This window comes from Apiospora hydei, assembly GCF_038363865.1.
Source record: "Apiospora hydei strain CBS 114990 chromosome Unknown utg000004l_segment0_segment0, whole genome shotgun sequence".
NCBI lineage: Eukaryota > Fungi > Ascomycota > Sordariomycetes > Amphisphaeriales > Apiosporaceae > Apiospora > Apiospora hydei.
Window position 1 is genome coordinate 4,576,443 of NW_027117363.1, and position 14,481 is coordinate 4,590,923.

The 14,481-nt window shown below is 55.7% G+C and overlaps 7 protein-coding genes across 7 annotated transcripts; 4 read left to right on the top strand and 3 right to left on the bottom strand.

Annotated features, from left to right (window-relative positions):
• Positions 1-42: 42 nt before the first annotated feature.
• On the top strand, positions 43-1,249 carry PG997_003977 (Metallo-hydrolase/oxidoreductase; the record flags this gene model as incomplete). The annotated part of the gene is made up of 2 exons (XM_066808292.1): positions 43-138; positions 215-1,249. The coding sequence occupies 2 exons, from the start codon at positions 43-45 to the stop codon at positions 1,247-1,249; spliced, it is 1,131 nt and encodes a 376-aa protein (XP_066671910.1).
• Positions 1,250-1,461: 212 nt separating this feature from the next.
• PG997_003978 (uncharacterized protein) lies at positions 1,462-2,288 on the bottom strand (the record flags this gene model as incomplete). The annotated part of the gene is made up of 2 exons (XM_066808293.1): positions 1,462-1,925; positions 1,985-2,288. 2 exons carry the CDS (start codon positions 2,286-2,288, stop codon positions 1,462-1,464), a joined length of 768 nt encoding a protein of 255 aa, XP_066671911.1.
• Positions 2,289-3,255: 967 nt separating this feature from the next.
• PG997_003979 (uncharacterized protein) lies at positions 3,256-4,120 on the bottom strand (the record flags this gene model as incomplete). Its single annotated transcript, XM_066808294.1, has 2 exons — positions 3,256-3,998; positions 4,066-4,120. 2 exons carry the CDS (start codon positions 4,118-4,120, stop codon positions 3,256-3,258), a joined length of 798 nt encoding a protein of 265 aa, XP_066671912.1.
• A 1,264-nt stretch (positions 4,121-5,384) lies between these two features.
• On the top strand, positions 5,385-7,273 carry PG997_003980 (uncharacterized protein; the record flags this gene model as incomplete). Its single annotated transcript, XM_066808295.1, has 4 exons — positions 5,385-5,418; positions 5,474-5,887; positions 5,944-6,869; positions 6,920-7,273. 4 exons carry the CDS (start codon positions 5,385-5,387, stop codon positions 7,271-7,273), a joined length of 1,728 nt encoding a protein of 575 aa, XP_066671913.1.
• A 1,028-nt stretch (positions 7,274-8,301) lies between these two features.
• PG997_003981 (aldehyde dehydrogenase) lies at positions 8,302-9,887 on the top strand (the record flags this gene model as incomplete). The annotated part of the gene is made up of 2 exons (XM_066808296.1): positions 8,302-8,340; positions 8,397-9,887. The coding sequence occupies 2 exons, from the start codon at positions 8,302-8,304 to the stop codon at positions 9,885-9,887; spliced, it is 1,530 nt and encodes a 509-aa protein (XP_066671914.1).
• Positions 9,888-10,200: 313 nt separating this feature from the next.
• PG997_003982 (uncharacterized protein) lies at positions 10,201-11,120 on the bottom strand (the record flags this gene model as incomplete). Its single annotated transcript, XM_066808297.1, has 2 exons — positions 10,201-11,020; positions 11,098-11,120. The coding sequence occupies 2 exons, from the start codon at positions 11,118-11,120 to the stop codon at positions 10,201-10,203; spliced, it is 843 nt and encodes a 280-aa protein (XP_066671915.1).
• Positions 11,121-11,836: 716 nt separating this feature from the next.
• PG997_003983 (Protein SVP26) lies at positions 11,837-12,625 on the top strand (the record flags this gene model as incomplete). Its single annotated transcript, XM_066808298.1, has 3 exons — positions 11,837-11,906; positions 11,986-12,219; positions 12,279-12,625. 3 exons carry the CDS (start codon positions 11,837-11,839, stop codon positions 12,623-12,625), a joined length of 651 nt encoding a protein of 216 aa, XP_066671916.1.
• Between the last annotated feature and the right edge of the window lie 1,856 nt (positions 12,626-14,481).

Genomic DNA, 14,481 nt, shown 5'->3' on the forward strand with positions numbered 1-14,481 from the left:
CTGTATCGGGGCCTGTGTAAGTCCGAGTATATCCACTTGGTCATGGCTTCGCTTCCGGAACTGAATATTCCCACGTCCACCTCTACCGTCGAGGTCTCCATCATCAACAGCAGCGGCATTATCCATGGCATCAACACAGTACGCAGTGATCTCCGCCCGAGCCTCTTGAGATGATCAAGGATGTCCTTGCTGATAAAGCCGATGTACTTACTAGTGGAGGTTTGTGGAGCCCGCGATCGCCGGCCATGACTGGCTCGCCACGCCCTGCTACTCCTTCCTGATCCGGCACCCTGAGCTCGGCCGCTCGTTGGTGTTCGACCTCGGGATCAAGAAGGACTGGCAGAGCCTTCCCCCGCCTCTAGTCCAGCGCTTTCGCGACAGTGGATACACGCCGATAGTGCCACGGCACGTCTGCGAGATTCTCGACGCGGGCGGCGTAGACACCAAGGCCGTCGAGGCTGTCATCTGGTCGCACTGGCACTTTGATCACACAGGTGACCCGTCGACGTTTGAGCCCGAGACGGCGCTGGTCGTGGGCCCGGGATGTAAGGAGATGATATTCCCCGGCTACCCCGAGAATCCGTCGGCGGCCTTCAACCAAGCCGACGTGGCGGGCCGTGAGATCAGGGAGATAGACTTCGCCACGTCCGGGCTGAGGATTGGCAGGTTTGCCGCGTTTGACTACTTCGGAGATGGCTCTTTCTACCTGCTCGACACGCCCGGGCACGCAATCGGACACATGTGCGGGCTGGCCCGGGTCACTACGGAACCCGACAGCTTCATTGTCATGGGCGGCGACGCCGCTCACCACGGCGGGGAGATACGACCGCACCCGTGGCGGCCGTTGCCCGCCTCCATCTCGCCCAACCCCTTCACCGGCCTGTCCACGACGCCTTGCCCAGGTGACATGTTCGAGAGTGTATTGCGAGATGGCAAGGAGCAGCCGTTCTATCTGCCGGCCAAGCCGGCCAACGCGCCGCAAGTCCACTACGACATCCCCGAGGCCATTGAGTCCATCAAGAAGCTGCAAGAGGTCGATGCGTACGACAACTTTCTCATTGTTCCTACGCACGACGAAACGTTTCTACGTGTTGCAGACTTCTTCCCAAAACCAGCCAACGACTTTGCAAAGAAGGGTTGGGTGAAACAGGCGAGGTGGGCGTTCCTCAAGGATTTCGCCAAGGCCGTTGGATACGAGGGAGAAGTCATTGGTAAACAGGACTTCGCGCCCATCGCAAAGAAAGAATGACACGTAAACTATATACATATTTGGGATGCAACCAGAGCACGGATTTTCACACCTCTCTTGACAGTTCAAACACATAACCGTGAGCCGTAGCCCAGTGCCTGGCAATAGATCAATGGAGAGCCTGATAATCCTCCCGCCGCACATAGGGGGGTCTGTAACAGTTCAGTATCCGACTAAGTGTTGTACTTGGACCTCGACAGGAGAGAAACCACTTACCGGAGACAGTTGCGGACCACGACAAGCCCAGCAACGATAGAGACGTAACCGCCAAGCAAGTTGCTCCAGGCGACGTTTCCGTAGACGCGCTGGCCCACCCAGAGAGCGATCAGGTCGTAGGCGAGGCATCCGCCGAAGATCCAGTCGCTACAGGAGGCCAAGGCGGCGAAGCCGAGACCGGTCAAGACCTTGACGGCCGTGTTCGGGGCTTGGCCGACGGCGTAGGCCGCCGAGCTGTTGTGAAGAATGTCCAGCAGCCCGTTGCCGGCAAACATCTTGGAGACGACGTGGGTCAGGACCGAAGTCCAGGAGGCAAGATCCATCGGGCCCAACCTCGTGAAGACGTAGTAGAGCTGTAGGCAGCTGTTGACAATGACGAAATCGTTGGCGGTCTTTAGGTCGGAGTGGTTCCAGACGACCATCCAGGCTGTTGTTCCAGCACCCACGCCGGCGTCAATGGCTTTGTTTCCCTTTTCGGTCTGCAGGAGGAAGCGGACGAAGGCCAAGAGAGGGACTCACCAGCAATGCAGAGATTGCCCACGGCATAGTAGGGCACGTAGTCTATCATCTGCCTCAGGGCGCGGTCCTCCTCCACGTTCTCTGGCTTGGCCTTCCATAGCATCCACAGCCAGACCGCCTGGAATATCTGCTGCGGGAAGAAGAAGCAGGCAATGAACAGCGGCAGCGGCGAGAAGAACGAGATGTTGGCATCGTGCACGTCTTTCATGTTGGGACTGCTCAGCAGCCCGTAGAGCTGCGCCGCAAAGTCGACGAGGAATGCGGCTGGCGCCAGGTAGCGCGCAGCCGATAGAGAGATGCCCATTTTGTTTTCTTTTTTCTCTTTTGTTGTACGGTGTTTCTCAAGGATGGGTTTTTCCGCTGCAACATGTCAAGGGGATTCAATTCCTCAGATTTCTGATCTTATGGCTGATTGGTTGCACGACCATTGTTGGGGTCGATGTAGGACGTCATGGACGAGCTCTTTTTATGGCGTGTCTTTTTTTCTTTTTTCTTTACAGTTTTGGCCATACCACTTGTGACCTGGGGGGAATAAACTGGCATCAAAGGCCTGGTAGCTTTTGCTGTCGTCGTCGGCTCCCCCTTCCCAGATCGGATGAATGAATAATCGAGGGGGAAGAAGGCCAAATTCAAGAGCTACTGTCAGAATAGGAATAAGTATTGGCAAAACGCAACCAGTCCGTATCAACTCCAGCTAATAAATATATATTGTACCCTAAGCCCCGCCGTCTATGGGACCTGGGATCTAGGATCAAGCCGGTGTATATTGTTCTCAGTGCCGCTTACACCGACTGGCAACCTAGACTTTCTCGCCAGCAAGCCCGGTCGGCTTTTCGCTTCCTCGATCGTCCGAACTGTGGCGACTTGCAGCAACGCCCAACACGACAGGCCCTGGCAAAAAATCGATGTCTACCTGCTCGCCCAGTCCAGGTGGCGGGAACAGCAGATTAAGGAGGTAGTACAGCCCTCCGGATACGCCATATCCAAAGAAAAAGGAGGTCTGGTATAGACGGTACCAGCCCTCTGCCATAGGGAGGCCGCCGACCGCCATGATGAAGCCAGGCAAGGCCCATATCATGCCCAAAAAATACGACAGCAGTGCTCTCCAGTTCACCCCATTCCAGAACCAGTAGATACCCCCGGCGAGTAGAGGTCCGGGATGTTCCACTTTGTCCGTCGCACCAGCCAGAAGTCCACCACCAAGACGGCCGCAGCCGGGGACATGAAGACCCCGAAGGACGACAGGACGGTGATGAAGGTGGTGGCCTGCGTCAGGAACCTCCAGGGGTTGGCCAGGACCCCAGAAGCGCGAAGATGACGGAGCCCCGTCGGCGCGACACGTAGCGCGGTACCAACATGGCCACGTCCATGCCGGAGCTGACACAGTTCTGCGTATAGTTGATGAACACGGTGACCGACAAGAGTCCCACCCCCGCAAAGAATGTCCCGGCCCGGCAGGAGGCGGTGTAGTACCGTACTTGGATCGTCTGGAGCATCATCATCGGGTTCCATTCCACCTGCCCCAGCATCTCGGCACATGCCGAGGTCGTCACGATGCCGATCAGAGCCACCAGTGTTACGGTAACAGGGAGCGCCGTGAGCTGCGCCAGCGTGGGCGAATTCCGGTGCTTCGCGTACCGGGTCCAGTCGCTGACGCGTTCGCTGCCGCCGGTATAGGTCCCGGCGACCGAGGTGATGCCATGGACCATCATGAAGCCGACCTGGGACTTGGAGATCACGACTGGGGGCGACGCGAGGTTGCCGGCTCCGCCGTTCGCGTGGACTGCCCAGCCCATGATGCCGAACAGCGTGGCGCTAGAAATGAGCAAGTTGGCGACCAGAAACCTCTGGATTTGGTGTGGCGGCACGAAGTAGACGACCGGGATGTACAGGAAGATAAAGAGCACGAATCCGATTAGCTGAGGCGTGGTGATGCCCGCGCTCTCTGGTAGAGTGTTGGCCATGTGGAGGAAGCCTGGGAAGACGGCATTCAGGATCAGGACGAAAGCCATGCCTGTTGGTGACGGGAGTTGTTAGCCTCCGGCACCAAGACTTGCCATTTGTCATCTTCTGCGTCTTACCTCCAAAGTACATCTGTGTCCCATAGAAGACGAAGGACTGGAACACATTCAGCATGACGACAAAGTACGCGCCCCATAGACCGAAGGCTGCCCGAGCAAGTGTCCCGTAGCCAAGGTGATGAATCGTCCCTGCCGCCCCGTTCAAGTAGGAACTCAGCGACGCAATGACGCATCCGACGACCTGTCCCTCCGATCAGCCACATGCGCAAGATAGAAATAGGGGGCGGAGCAGGTGTGTCGCACCACGACGCCGCAAGCCTGCCCGGCTGTCAGACCTATTCCGATGAGACTGCTGCCGATGGTCCAACTAGACAGAGATATCCCGCAGGTTCCCAGTAAGCATAGAATGACAGCCATCCGTATGTCCGTTTATCCCTTGGGATCGGATACACGTCTTTGTTGCCCCATCGGCTCGTGGCGATAGACTCGTATTCGTCGTCTGTCGGCTTGACCTCGAGCGTCTGCAAAAGGCCTCTGATCCCCATGTCGTAGGCTCTAAGGCGTCTGCGCCGTCAACATGGAGATACTCTGCGAGAACCGAGACAGGCAGGCTTCCAAGCAAACCGCTTAACCGTGATGGTACTGGACAGCGTCTTATCACTGCACTTTCTTATACGACTGGGGGTGGGCGTTCCATTTGTCCCGCAAAAGAACGTGCTTACATATACATAGGTATGGCCTATTGCGGTAGCATTGCCAAAAGAATAACAATACACACCCTGTGCAAGACTTGCAGCAGATGCGACATCCTTGGTGGCACAGTCGTATTCTGGCCGTGTCTGGGGTACATACTCAGATAGGTAGGGTGTGCTGGGTTGGGCACCGGTTGGCCGAGTGTGTCTGACCACCCCCCTCTGCCACTGTAGCCGTCTCTGCATTCATCGGCAGGCCCATCCCGATATCAGAGACCTACTGCTCTGTACTTGGAGGCGAACCGAACGACGGGGAGGAGACCTTGGGTGTTTCATGAAATCTTGGAATGCTGCCCCCTGTATCGCTGGGTGGGCGTCCATTGCGTTCGCATAGTACTGTACGTCAGCATGCTGGATACTTGGTGCCGGGCTATACAGATGAGCGGTATAAACTACCGGACCCCAGTAGGGGCCATGACCCGCCATCTTCGGCTCCATGGCTGGACCCATCGTACCCAATAATCACCCATCATCTGACGGCTTCTGTTCCGCACAAGAAGCAGAGCGTTTGGCTGTATCACCTTGCGTGCCATCACCTCATGATCCTTGAGCACCGGTTGGTTGAATAGGGAGGGGTTGATCAAGTTCCTACAGACCAGCAGACACCATTGTCCATAACCGTGGGAAATGGCAGAAGTTTTCGATTTCATCGTCGTCGGAGGTAAGTTGCTCCTCGGATCCAGGAAGGCGCCATCAAGTAACGTCCGTTTTCGTAGCTGGTGCGTCTGGATGTGTCATCGCCTCACGACTAGCCCAGTCGCCGGCCCGGTCGTCTGTTCTTCTGGTAGAAGCAGGGGGCCCGAATGAAGACGCAGCTCACCTAACCGGCGCCGAGCGCTACGAGGTGGCGTTCCGCGAAGGGTCGCCCCTGAATTGGGCCTACAAAACCGAGCCTCAATGGAACGGCCAGCAGATCGACTACTCGCGGGGCAAGGGGTTAGGCGGCAGTACTGCCATCAACTTCTGTGGCTGGGTCGTCGGCTCCTCGGAGGACTACGACGAGTGGGCGCGGCTGGTTGGTGATGAGTCGTTCGGCTGGGAGAACGCCCAGCGCTGTCTCCGGCAGATTGAGAACTTCCACAACGATGTACCCGCTGCTTTCCAGGGACGGATTGTGCCCAATAGCGACGGTAAGTAGAGACCCCGCGCTTTCGTGAGAACTGTGACCCGTGACTGACTGCCCCAGACCATGGGATGGGAGGCGCGGTTGATCTATCGTATCAGGACGAGTGGCTCTCTACGACACATGACGTCTTCAAAGCGGCGGAGGAAGTCGGCTTTGGAATCAATCCGGATGTTAACAACGGCTCCCCGATCGGCATGGGTATTGGGACAGCCTGCATCTACAAGGGAGTCAGAGTGACATCTGCCAGTGCATACCTGTCGGGCGCCCCTGCCAACCTTACGATTGCAACCGATGCAATGGTCCAGAGGGTGCTTTCCGAAGACAATGCAGCTGTGGGTGTGCAACTGGCATCGGGGCCCCGGTACAGGGCACGCAAAGAGGTCATCATCTCTGGCGGTGCCATCAACAGCCCTCAGCTCCTCCTTCTCTCAGGCGTCGGGCCCGAGGAAGAGCTGCGGAGACATGGCATACCTCGGGTTCTTGACTTGTCCCAAGTGGGGAGGAACCTGCAAGACCATTGCTTCTCGACGGCAGGCATAGTCATCAAGAAGGGCAGCGACAGGATGCTCAAGCAGAGTCCATCCCCAATGGGCTGGTTTCGGCTACCGGCTGTCCTCGATTCAGAGGAATTCCAAGCACTGCCACTGCAGACGCAGACGTACCTGAGGAGACCTTTGGTCCCAAGCTGGGAGATGGCGACGCATACCCCTTTCTTTGGCGATATCGAGGTAGCGGACGATGAAGAAGTCTTCTCGGCCATCTGCCTGGCGATGAACCCCCAATCAAGGGGCACCGTCACTTTGAAATCGGCAGACCCAAAAGAAGCGCCCGTCATCGACCCAGAGTTCTTGACTCATCCCTTCGACCGCAGAACCGCCATCGAAGGCATGAGGGAAATGCTTCGCTTCTTCCAAGCCCCTGTCTGGAAACAGAAGACGGTGCGGACTGTGTCCTGGCCCCGGGACGACTCGGACAGCGCCATCTGGGTTCGGCCGCTTCCCCCTGCGTAGTTCTTCTCCAGCTTCACGGCTAACAGGCGACACAGGATGCGTTTTCATCGGGGCTGAGGAGTTCCTGGCATATGTCCGGGACAGTGAGAATGGGCCACAATGCACAGGAGGCCTGTGTGGACTCGTCATTCAAGATTATCGGCATGCAAAATCTACGTGTGGCCGACATGAGCGTCTGCCCCCTTATTCCCAAGTACGTCCTCGATTACATGAACATGATCAACTCAAAAAGGCCCAGTCAGCCCAAAGCTAACAAGGCCAGCAACCATACCCAATCGACAGCCTACGTCATTGGTGAAATAGCAGCAGACAAGATCATGGCGGAACATGGTTTAGACCAGGCCTGGCCAGCTGGACAGATGAAGCGCAGCACTCTGTAATTAAGACCATCATCCCGTCTATCGTATGCGGCGGCACACGACTGATTCTGATCCCTTCGCTGCTGTTCTCTGTGTCTTTAGTGGCTCGGAGCTGGCGCCGTTGGCCTGTCATGCATGATGTATCCCGGTCGGGTGGGTGGTAGAAGGTATCGCATGTACAAGCAGGAACGAATCAGCACCAGACTGTCGGTACCCCAGTCCCGTCGATGTGAGATCTGGTCTGATCTGATGCCCACGTGGAGACGGCCGACCGAGGCGCATGGAGGCACAGTTCCATCGGGCATGCTATTCCGATGACAGAAAGCCCCCGGTGTCAACCCCGCAGCCCAACCTCCACCATTCCCCATCCTTCTCGAATCAGTAACTCAGCGGCCTCCCTCGAACACGAATCATGCGGCTTACTCTTGCCGAAGTGGGCTCATCCCTCTAACTAGTGCTATTGGTGGCCTATGTACCTACGCAGTTGTTCCTGCGGCATATATTAGTATTGGTGTTCCAGATAGACCCCGACGCCGGGTGGGTTGACCCGCCCGGGAAAACGACCGCTTACTTACTGTGGATCTGACGAGAGTCAACCCCATCGAAGACGGTGGGTGCATGACGATGGCAGTATACGGCTATTGCCTACACAGGCGAGAGGCGGGTCGAGGTGGTCCGCGCCGTACTCCGCATCTCCTTCTGATTAATGCAAGCCGACGTATATCATCATGTGAGGCTTGGTGAGAGTGAAAGTCTCAAGGCAAGGAGACATAGAGAAAGAGAGCAAAGGTGGGATAAGCGACATTGCCAAGGCACAATACACCAATTACCAGCGCCTCAGCAGAGTCCCTGTTGAGACTACATAGTACTCTGAGTATACTGATTGGGCTCGGGGTTCGTTCATATCCTCTATGCTGGTGTCATATCGAAGGGGCGAGCACTTGGCCTGCAAAGAGTCTCAAAGAGTCTCACCGCGAAGATTCTCTTCTCCTGAGGAACACATCCCCACTGCCCAATAAACTCCTCGGACGATTGCCTTGCTTTACACCATGGCTCCTATCGAGGTCAAGCAATATATAAACGGAGAGGTGAGTACAGACTCCCGGTCGTAGCAGTGACCGAATGTGCGACTAATGCATGGCAGTTTGTCTCCTCGGACGACAACAAGACCTTTGATATCTTCTCGCCATATTCAGGGGACTGTGTAGCTCGAGGTATGTTGATCGATGCGAACATGGTGCGAGAAGTCGCTGACCTCTTCGCAGTCTCTGAGGCAACCACCGTCGATGTAGACAAAGCGGTAGCTGCTGCTCAAGCAGCTTTGCCAGCCTGGAAGGCCTTGTCTCCGCAGCAACGAGGCAAGCCTTTGGCCAAGCTAGCCCAGATGATAACCGATGCAGATGCCGAACTGGCGCAGCTGGATGCTCTGTCCCTCGGCAGACCGGTCAGCACGTATTTCGACGGATACTATGCCGCGACACATTTCCGCTACTTCTCGGAAGCGGCATATCCCGTGGGCACATCCAGCCTGAACACCCCGGGCTTCATGAACATCTCGGTCCGCCAGCCGTACGGCGTCTGCGCCGCCATCATCCCCTGGAACGCACCACTCGTCTTTCTGAGCAAGAAGCTCGCGCCGGCCCTGGCCGCGGGTAACACCATGGTCCTCAAGACGTCGGAGAAGGCGCCCCTGAGCTCCGATCGGGTCGCCGCCATGCTGGGCGAGGCCGGGTTCCCGCCGGGTGTGGTCAACATCGTGCACGGGCACGGGCCGGTGTCCGGTCAGGCCATCAGCAGCCACATGCAGATCCGGGCGCTGTCGTTCACGGGCTCGGTGCGGACGGGGCGCGCCATCCAGACGGCCGCGGCCGCGTCCAACTTCAAGCACCTGACCTTCGAGCTGGGCGGCAAGTCGCCCGCGCTCGTCTTCGCCGACGCCGACCTCGACCACGCCGCCCGCGACACCCAGCACAGCATCTTCTTCCACAGCGGCCAGACCTGCATGGCCAACTCGCGCATCTATGTCCAGAAGAGCGCCGCCGCCGCCTTCGTCGACAAGTTCAACGCGCTCGCCGCCGCGCGCAAGCTCGGCGATCCGAGCCAGCAGGAGACCACGTCGGGCCCGCAGGCGGACAAGGCGCAGTACGAGACGGTGATGCGGTACGTGGAGGAAGGAAAGAAGACCGGGCAGATGGTGGAGACGGGTGCGTCTCTCCCTGCCAAGAACGGTGACCTCTTCGTGCAGCCTGTCGTGTTCCTGCAGCAACCCGAGGACTCCAAGATCATGAAGGAGGAGGTTTTCGGGCCTGTCGTGTGCATCAACACGTTTGAGACGGAAGAAGAGGCCCTCAAGATCGCAAACGATACCGAGTACGGCCTGTATGCTGCCGTCTACACCAAGGACCTCGACAGGGCCATGCGCGTGGCCAAGGGCCTGGAATCGGGCATGGTGGGTGTAAATTGCACGTCTCCCACGGGTGCTTGGGACATGCCCTTTGGCGGCTACAAGCAAAGTGGCGTTGGCCGCGAAAGCTTTTTACTGAGCATGGACGACTGGCTAGAGCAAAAGGCTGTATTTATCCGTGTTGAAGGGCTGGATGAAGCTGGGACTGGCAACACGACACTTGGGAGGTAATGGCAATAGAGCCTTTTGTACCTTTGGTGTGTGCAGCAGTGCCTCATGATAAGTTGCTCAAGCCAAGTAGAGCCTGTGTTCCTCGGTATATGGCAACATTAGTGACAACTCGGGTGTTGCCGAGCCCTGTGTATTAGCGGGCTACCGTCTACCTCCCCATATGGTGCCCCTTGTGAACTAAACAGAAAGACAGTTGAACGAATCTGACATCAGTATTTCTTGACCTATGGTTTCCTGCTTCGCAGTCAATGCATAGAATGTGTAACTCCGTGAACGCCGCAGCCAATGCAATGGTATCTCCCGCCGTTCAAACCTAGAAGGCAACCCGTCTCCTGCGTCCGGTATACTTGGAGGTGGCTTTGACCACCTTCCCCTTCCGTTCCATTTGCTCCTTTTTCTTGACGATCCATACTTTGGATCCCTTCTTGATCTCGCCACTGCCAGTCTTGCCCCTGTTCCTGGCGTCCATGACATCTACACCTTCCATGCCCTGTACCACTCCTGTAATGTCGCCGCTCTTTCCGTCGACAACGGCGGCACCAACAGTGAGGACAAGGTAGAGCTTGGCGTTCTTGGTGTCCGGGTCATCTTCTAGCAGACCGGCTCCGAAACCAGCCTTGACAGCCGCGCCTGTTATCATCTTCTTTTGCTCATCGTTCTTCGGGTAGAATTGGCAGACGGCCCTTCCGCCTCGCTTCAGACTCGCGTACAGCCCGTTGAAGAATCTTGACAGCCGCCCAGCAGGAGAGGTCTCGCTGCTCTCCGCATTGCACAGCCATTGTATCGCGCTGATGCTGATGGCGGCGTCGAATGTTCCGGCGCGGAAAGGCACTCCTTGGCCGATGTCGGCTAACAGTAGATCGCCTTCTACATCTCGCTGCAAGGCCACATCCAACATGGACGCCGAAACGTCCATGCCTATCCACACGTGTGGGCCACCTTCTTCGGGCGACAGGGAGGATAGGATTTCGCCGGACAAGCCACTGCCGCAGCCGACATCGAGGATCAAGGACGGAGAAGGCAGATCTAGCAGCTCGAGGGCACGATGGGTCATGGAGGCCTGGATGTTCTGTATACGCGACGAGGTTGTGTATTTACGGGCCTCGGTATCGTCGTAGTGGACGTCGGCGGACCTGAAGCAACAGTGACGCTGGTCAGAATGCGACGCTTCTCAAGCAAATAAGGGAATGGTGGAGAGGTGGCTTCCTACAGTGTATCCTCGGGGCGAGACATGACGGGCAATGTAGAAGACTTTGCGCGCAACCTCTAGTCGGCCACCGGAAATCGAGCTGGAGTCGTCAGTGGTTGGTAGCGATCGGGGGCAATGCTGACTGGTTTGCAGGTCGCCGTCCAGGTTAGGTCACAGCATTTACAGCATGACGGCGGCCATGGTGGAAAATGCAGGACCCCTCTGAAGGGAAGGATAATTTTAGTGGGGGTGTTCTAGTTATCGATATGTGCTGATAAGAGCTTGAAATGGCTTATCTCAATAGAGGCCAGGGTTCGCAGGCGGCCATCAATTGTTGATTGGAATGCATCAATTGTATGTATGTATGTATATAGGTAAGTACCTGTCTGGCAGCAGCAGTCGGGAACGCTACATACTGTACATACATACTTTACCTATGTCTCCGAGTTAATTGAATGAACCAGCTAGCCAGGCCCCCAGCCTGCACGTATGTAGGCTCAGGTTACTCTGTAGCCTGCCTACCTACTTACATTAGATACATAATGTACATACATACATACCTTACCTAGCGTGTCGCCATCAAAGGCCACGCTGGCTGTCGTGCGCGTTGTGATCCATATAAAGCTACCTACCTAACCTGCCATCACGATACCATTCGAGATAAGGAAACACCCGTCCTCGACAGAAACAAAAGTGAAAATTTTCCACAACACATCAATTAGTCTCCAGCAGATAATGAGATTTTCGCTCGCCTGATAAGATGTGGATTCTACCTCTGGTCGGCTATTTAGGCTCCGTCGTGGGCTTCTGCTTTCTGACCTTGGCAATTGGTAGGCCATGCTCCCGCCGTCAATCGCATTGATGCGAGTCGTCCTCTGGAAACTGACGACTTCAACCCCACCACTATAGCTTCGGGCCTCTACTACCTCTCGGAGCTGGTCGAAGAGCACACCGTCGTAGCCAAACGCCTCCTCACCCGGCTCATCTATGCCATCATCGGCCTTCAGCTGATCCTGTGCCTCGCCGATGGCTTTCCCTTGCCCTTGACCCTGATGGGCATCGCATCCCATGTGGTCTACCTGGGCAACATGCGACGCTTCCCCTTCGTCAAGCTGACAGATCCCTTGTTTCTTGCCTCATGCCGTGGGTCCCCCTTCTCTTGGGACGTGGCAGCGCCTCGGTACTAACGTAGACCATGTCAGTCCTCGTCCTAGTTAACCACTACTTCTGGTTCCGCCACTTCTCCAACGCGCAGTCACGCTCCTACGCGGCCATGAACAGCGTATACGACCAGCCAGACATCCCGAGCTTCACCGAGATCGCCTCGTTCTTTGGACTCTGCGTTTGGTTCGTTCCCTTCGCCCTCTTTGTCAGCTTGTCCGCCAGCGACAACGTCCTGCCTACCATCGGTAGCGAGCAACCCTCGCACGACTCGGACGGCAAGAACAAGAGGCAAAGTATAGTCAAGCTTGGCGTGGACCACATCCTGTCTGGTCTAGGCGAAGTGAGTCGGATGGCTGGCTGGAAGAAGCCCGAAGACCGCTTCTAAGCCATGACGGATGCTGCAGCTATCAGCGTCGCAGATCAAGAGAGCATACAAGAGTACTTCTGCTTTGAGGGATATTCCTTTGGGGTTCGGGATGATGGTAATTCATTGTCGCATTCTACAAGTCGCTTGTATCAAAATCCCAGGGGAGAATTCCAGTCAATTTCCGCGTACACTTACGTAGAATACTCTGGGTACTACCTCCACGAACCATCCGTAAGTCTCACTGATGCTGCCTTTTTCTTTTCTTCACCCAGCCCTTTCCATGATGAATTATCCAATAATAAGCTAGATTGTATTTGAATCACCTACTACAAGGTCGATCTTGATGCGAAATATTGTTTTATCTGAAAAAGATCTCCCCTTCTACTCATTTCAAGATGTATCGTTGAATTCAGAGTACCGTTGCTGACCTGGCAATAATTTAGCAACGCGTTGGACACACCAGAAGAAGGCTACGCATGAGCAGTTTGCGGTCCAGGGATATGGATCACCAACTTCTACTGGCTAGCCCGGAGTCTACACGATAAGCCCCGGCACCCCTAGCTTCTGGAGTGCTTTGCCCAGCCGGTGTGGAATAGGGCAGGATATATCCGGCGATTTGGGATTCGGGATGTCGGTCACTGCGTTGCTTGTGTCCTGGGGTTCCCGTGTAGGCGCAGGCGTGAATTCCCAAGGTTATGGCCGCTGGGAAACAGTTACATTGACTGGACCGATCGAGTCGAGCGGTGAATGCTCCCCTGAGGCATTGGTGCTTGAGCCAAAACGCTCTGCAGGAAGCTCGACTATGTATACTTATCGTAGCGAGTTGCCTTGTCAACTGTGGGCTAGATTGCAATATCACAAAATACAAACTGAAATGTATATAATACCTCAACTCCAAGCAAAGGCGGTCCGTTTCCACCCAGGCCACTTTCCAACCTCTCCATCTGCATGATTCATAATGAAGAAAAAGTAAGCTGGTACCATGCCGTGCTTGATTCCAAGGTTGTCTATTAGCACCTCCCCAGGAGAAACTACTGGCGAAGCCAAGTCGGGTGCGGGATAAGGCCAGAAGGCAGTTTGAGAGGTAATCTGATCTTGTATAGACCACATTTCGTTACCAGATCTAGATGTCTCACATCATTTGATACTATCTTCAAAAAGGGCGGGATCAACCATTGGATTGGGGCTGCTGTGGGAGGCCCACCATCTCGGTGACACGAACATGCAACGAGCCAGCCGACTTCTTCAACTGCACCTGATATAAACCCCTCAGTAACGTCTTCGTTCCCATCTCTCCAAATCCTACAGTTTTCCTTCGTACCCATCAAGCCTTCGTATATCTCAAGGTATCAGTACCTAGACAAACAGCATATTGCAAGTTGCAGGAGAACAACGATGCAGCCGTTTAGATACGCCATTCTCGTCCTGTCCATTGCTGCAACTACCACGGCAGGGCCAGTGGCCTACGGCATCTGCCAGGCAGGGTGCTCGGCAGTCGTCGTTGCTTGCTATAGCGGTGCTGGCTTCACCTTTGGCACTGTGGCCGCTGCAGCTGCTCCTGCTGCAATAGTTGCCTGTAACTCAGCATATGGGACTTGCCAGGCGGCCTGCGCGGCAGCCCTTGTTGCCCCTATTCCATAAGTACCTCTCTCTGTGTCTCTCTCTCTGTCTCGTTTGGATACCTACAGTGAGTCGTCATGTCCATCAACTAACATCCATGGTCTCGGACAACCTAGATCTCGACGCAGAACGATTGAATCGATTGTCCATGGTGGTAATGGACAATGGAGGGCCAGACAGTTTGCAATCAATATAAGGTCCGTGTTAGCTGGAATGCCACAAATGGGGCAGTGGAAGAAGCAGCTGCCCAGACG